This window comes from Panicum virgatum, unplaced genomic scaffold (assembly GCF_016808335.1).
Source record: "Panicum virgatum strain AP13 unplaced genomic scaffold, P.virgatum_v5 scaffold_3786, whole genome shotgun sequence".
NCBI lineage: Eukaryota > Viridiplantae > Streptophyta > Magnoliopsida > Poales > Poaceae > Panicum > Panicum virgatum.
Genome location: NW_024376340.1, coordinates 53897 through 58129, shown reverse-complemented (window position 1 = coordinate 58129; position 4233 = coordinate 53897). Strand labels below are relative to the sequence as shown.

At 53.2% G+C, this 4233-nt stretch overlaps 1 protein-coding gene across 1 annotated transcript; it reads right to left on the bottom strand.

The window, feature by feature from the left end:
* Nucleotides 1-3144: 3144 nt before the first annotated feature.
* LOC120694160 lies at nucleotides 3145-4233 on the bottom strand. The gene is made up of 3 exons (XM_039977336.1): nucleotides 3717-4233; nucleotides 3517-3588; nucleotides 3145-3395 (listed from the first exon to the last, which is right to left on the bottom strand). The coding sequence occupies exons 1-3, from the start codon at nucleotides 4217-4219 to the stop codon at nucleotides 3326-3328; spliced, it is 645 nt and encodes a 214-aa protein (XP_039833270.1). The 5' UTR covers nucleotides 4220-4233; the 3' UTR covers nucleotides 3145-3325.

The following is a 4233-nucleotide window of genomic DNA, read 5'->3' as shown; positions in this document are numbered from 1 at the left end:
AAAGTTTTGAGAAAAAGAATTGAAAAAAATTTGAAGAAATTTTTTTGCATCTAAATAAAGAAAAAGTTTGGGGGAAAAAATTTACATCCTAAACCAAAAAAATAGGGGAAAAAGTTTCGTAAAAATTTTTTACATCCAGATCCAATAAAAATAAAAGAAAAAAGAAATAAAGAAATAAAAAGAAAAAAGAAAAAAATCGGCTTCCTAGCCGGTGGCGAGTGCGCCGTTGCTCCCCGCTATGCCTTCCCGCCGCCGGCCTGCCGCGCTTCCCCGCCGTCGCGCCACCCCGCCGATGGCCTGCCGCCGCAGCTCCTTGTCGCCGCGCCGTCTCGCCGCATCCCCCCGCCTCCGCGCCGCCCCGTTGACCCGCTGCCGCTCTGCCCCCGAGGCGGGTTCGCCGGCGGCCGGCCTCCATCCCGTCGTCGCCACAGATCTGGCCTGGGGAATAAACTGAGCGGATGAGAGCCTGCGCCGTCTCTAGAGGAAAGAGAATGGGCAAGGAAGGAGAAAAAACGAGTGGATGAGAGCAGACGGAAGAAAGAGTTGTGGGGGCCACGCACGTGGTGGGTGAGAGGAGAGAGCTGTCGGATCGACCGTGCGCTCGAGAACCTCCGGTCGACGGTAAAATCATGATTGGGTATTCTACACCTGCTACCTCTTGTCTTGGCGTCTTTGTCTTGTGCGTGCTATCTTCAATTCCTAAGGATGTTCGCACTCGTGGTTCTCTATATTCATACTCTAAACAGAATATTTCATCCTAATCATCAAGATTCTCTTCTTTACGTTCAATTTCTCCGTACTCATCCGTTCCTATATTTTTTCTCTATACCAACTACCATCCGTGGGACCCGCATATTAGATTTTTTTATTCTTTTTTACCCCACGCCCTCCCCTCCCATTCTCTCTCTCCCTCTCCCCACGCCGCCTTCTCCTCCACTGCTGGGCGCCGCCCCTCCCCTATCCTCCTCCCCTCCTCCTCTGAGCGCGCGGAGGGAGCTCGCCAGCGAAGAGGCCTGGCCCCTAGAGCTCGCCGGCGAGAGACCAGGTGGGGCACGGCCCCCTGCCATGGCGCGACGACGAGGGGCGAGGCGGATGGCGCGGCGGCGAGAGGCCAGGCGGGGCGGCGCCACCTCCCGCAGATCCATGGCGGCGCGGCCCTCCCCTGTGCCGATCCTCGTCCTCCCCGCCGGCGGTCCTCCCTGCCACCTCCCGCCCGCAGTCCGCCCGTAGGCCCTCCCTCCTCCCTCCTCCCCAGCGCCTCCACGCTGGCGCTCGGCGAGGCGGAGGCCCGCACTGGAGTGGGGCGGAGGGCGGCGAGGAGGATTCGAGGGCGGCCATGGCGTCGAGCTCGGAAGCTCCCCGTCGTCTGCCACCCCCGCGCGCGTCTCCGGCCGGCGAGCCGCGGGGCCTTGTGGCTGCGGAGGGGCAGGGGACCCGCTCGGATCAAGCTCCATGGCGGCCTCTGCGGCCTCCCCGGCGGTGGTGGACGGGACACCGACGCGCGCGGTGGCTTGCGGGACGGCGGGCGTTGCAGGACGGCGGCGAGCGCGATGCGGCTCTCGGGACAGCGGCACGGCGGCGAGCGCGCGTGGTCTCAAGCGCGTGGCGCGTGGCGTGGCCCCATCCCCGGCGGTGGCCTCCTCCTCTCTGTCCATGGCTGCGGCGGGCCGGGGATTCGACGGCGCCACCTCCCGAGCGCCCTCCCCGATGGCGGCCCCTCCTTCCTCCCCTTCCTGGCCCGCCTCCCCGTGCCCCTCGAGCTCGACGCCATGGGCGAGCTTGACCTCGGCTAGCGCGGCCCTCCTCCGACGTCGTGCCCCAGCGGAGTTGCGGCTGCCCTGGAGGTGCGGAGTTGCGGCGGTTGGGGACGGCCGCGGGAAGGACGATGGCGCTCGCGCACAGCAGTTTTGCGTCTCGGTCGTACGCGCGCTGGATATCCAGTGCGGGAAGCCATCCGGGACGATAGAGAACGGCTTGGCGTGTCCCGCTACGGGAGTTTTCTCTGTAAAATGGTACTGGAAGATGGGTACTGTTTGTTTTACAGTGTCCACTGCGGACAGACTAAAGATAGGCAATTCATCTCGTGGATAATATGAATGTGCCACATGCATGCGCTAGCTGCGTCAGGACAGCTAGCGCGACTAAGAAAAAAAAATTCAGGTGGGATTTTTTTCTTCTAAAAATCATTAAAAATTTTGAAATAAAAAGAAAATTATCCACTCTCCAGGCACCAGCATGGTGGCGTCAACCCTCCCGGCGGCGCAATAGCATCGTCTAGGCACGCCCAGATCTTTGCACGAGAACCGGCATCGCATCGTCGAAACCTAGGCACGCCCAGATGTTTGCCCAACTAGAGCCAGGCGACCACCATGTCATGAGCAGGTGTTCTCCCTCTGATCAGCTTTCGGGCACTAGTACTTCACAGCCTTTGTATTGGCCAGTTTCATGGAGTTGTGAGTATAGATTGCCCTGGACGCCGATGGGAGAAAACTCAGAAAAGGGGGTGGTTATTGGTTCTATAAATTTTGTTCAAGTTTTCGTGTATTTGTTGTTTCTGCTTGAGTACTCATCCAGTTATTTACACTTTATATAGTTGAGTTTCAGAAGTTCAGGAACATAACTTGATATATATATAGTACTAAAATTTACTCCAGGTGATGCACAAAATGCATCATCTGGCATATTTATTTGACACAAATACTCAATCAATTGATTTTTTTTTTCTTTTTCAATTTATTATCATCACCAATTGTACATGCTAATATGAGCTTTATTTCTTGTTACAGTTTATGTCTCCCATATTTATGCATGCATATAAACACATTTAATTTATGAAATTTATGCCACGGCTTGAGTGTCAATGTGAGCACACAATTAACTTTGTCGACAGATAATAATAATTGAATGGCAGTATTTATTCAACTGAAGGATCGTATCACTGTTTGTATACTCCTTCCATTCTGTTTTGATAGTCTTATTCTCAAAATTAAATATTATCTTTTAATATTCCTATTTGAGTTGCTATCTTGGGATCGATCGATACAAACTACCCTTTCGGTTCTCGTGCAGAGTAACGTCTCTGAAAAAAGATTGGTATTGATGTCGATACCGTGGAGTCCTTGTGGAAAATTTCCGCACAACATGTATAATGACTTGATTATTAATTGAATGATAAGTAGAGTCCTTGTCTTTGGCCATTGTGCCCTTTAAATTTAAGAACATGCTCTTAGCTTACATGGATCAAACCCTAATGGTTCATTTCTGAAGTGCATGCTGACACATATGGATCAGATACTACTGCACGTACGAGGCATTTTCCTCAACTTTAATTTGGAGTATATATATCATGAGCTGCACGATGAATGCATGATATATATATCACGGTGACGACAGAGCTGCAAAGAATAAATATATATAGGAGAAACATCATCAAAAGAATGTCATGAGAGACAAAAACAATATAATTAATCCAGCTACTGTTAAGTTGCAGGGAACTTGTAATAATATATTAATTACCTGCAGGAGACGACGACTTGTCTTCCCAGAGCTGAGAGAAATTTTCTACTACCGCTGGGGCTGGGTGCCCGGCTGCCGCAGGCGATGAAAATAAAAGATGCATATATATATATATATATATATATATATATATATATATATTGGTAACTGATGATGATGAATGAATTAAAGAGATAATTAAGATGAATTAAGATACGTACTTAAGTCGAATGGGATCAACTGGCTTGGGCAGCATCTTGCTGACGTCTCCCAGGATCACCGGGCACAGGCAGCGCAGGGTCGACGAGCTGTTGAAGAAGGCCCCGAGCCCGGCGCAACACTGGCTCTGCGGCGTGGGGGTTTGGTCCTGGGTACCTGTGATGAAGGGCACGCAGGCCATCAGGCCCGCCAGGGGCATCGCGCACTCGGTCGGCAAGGCTCTAGTGCGGCAGGAGCACGGGGGCTCCAAGGGACGCGGCAGCGGGGGCGTGCGAGGGCACTCCGCCCGCGACCCCAAGCTCTCCTCCTCCGGAGATAATGTACGGTTACACAAAGGGTTGTTGTTCATGTTGGTGGTGGGCGGCGGCGTGGGTGGTGCTCGAGGCGGCGAGGGTGGGGATGGTTGGTGGCGCCGATGGTGCCTCCTGTACTGGACCTGGAGCGCATCGTCGGCCGCCGCCGCCACTAGCACGGCAAGCGCGACGCTGATGAATACCTGCTTCATGTTTGCCAGCCCTG

Coding starts and splice junctions, on each gene's coding strand:
- LOC120694160 (XM_039977336.1), bottom strand. CDS start 4,219: ATGAAGCAGGTATTCATCAGCGTCGCGCTTGCCGTGCTAGTGGCGGCG. Junction 3,589..3,716: donor GTTGATCCCATTCGACTTAA/GTACGTATCTTA, acceptor CGCCTGCGGCAG/CCGGGCACCCAGCCCCAGCG. Junction 3,396..3,516: donor CAAGTCGTCGTCTCCTGCAG/GTAATTAATATA, acceptor TATTCTTTGCAG/CTCTGTCGTCACCGTGATAT.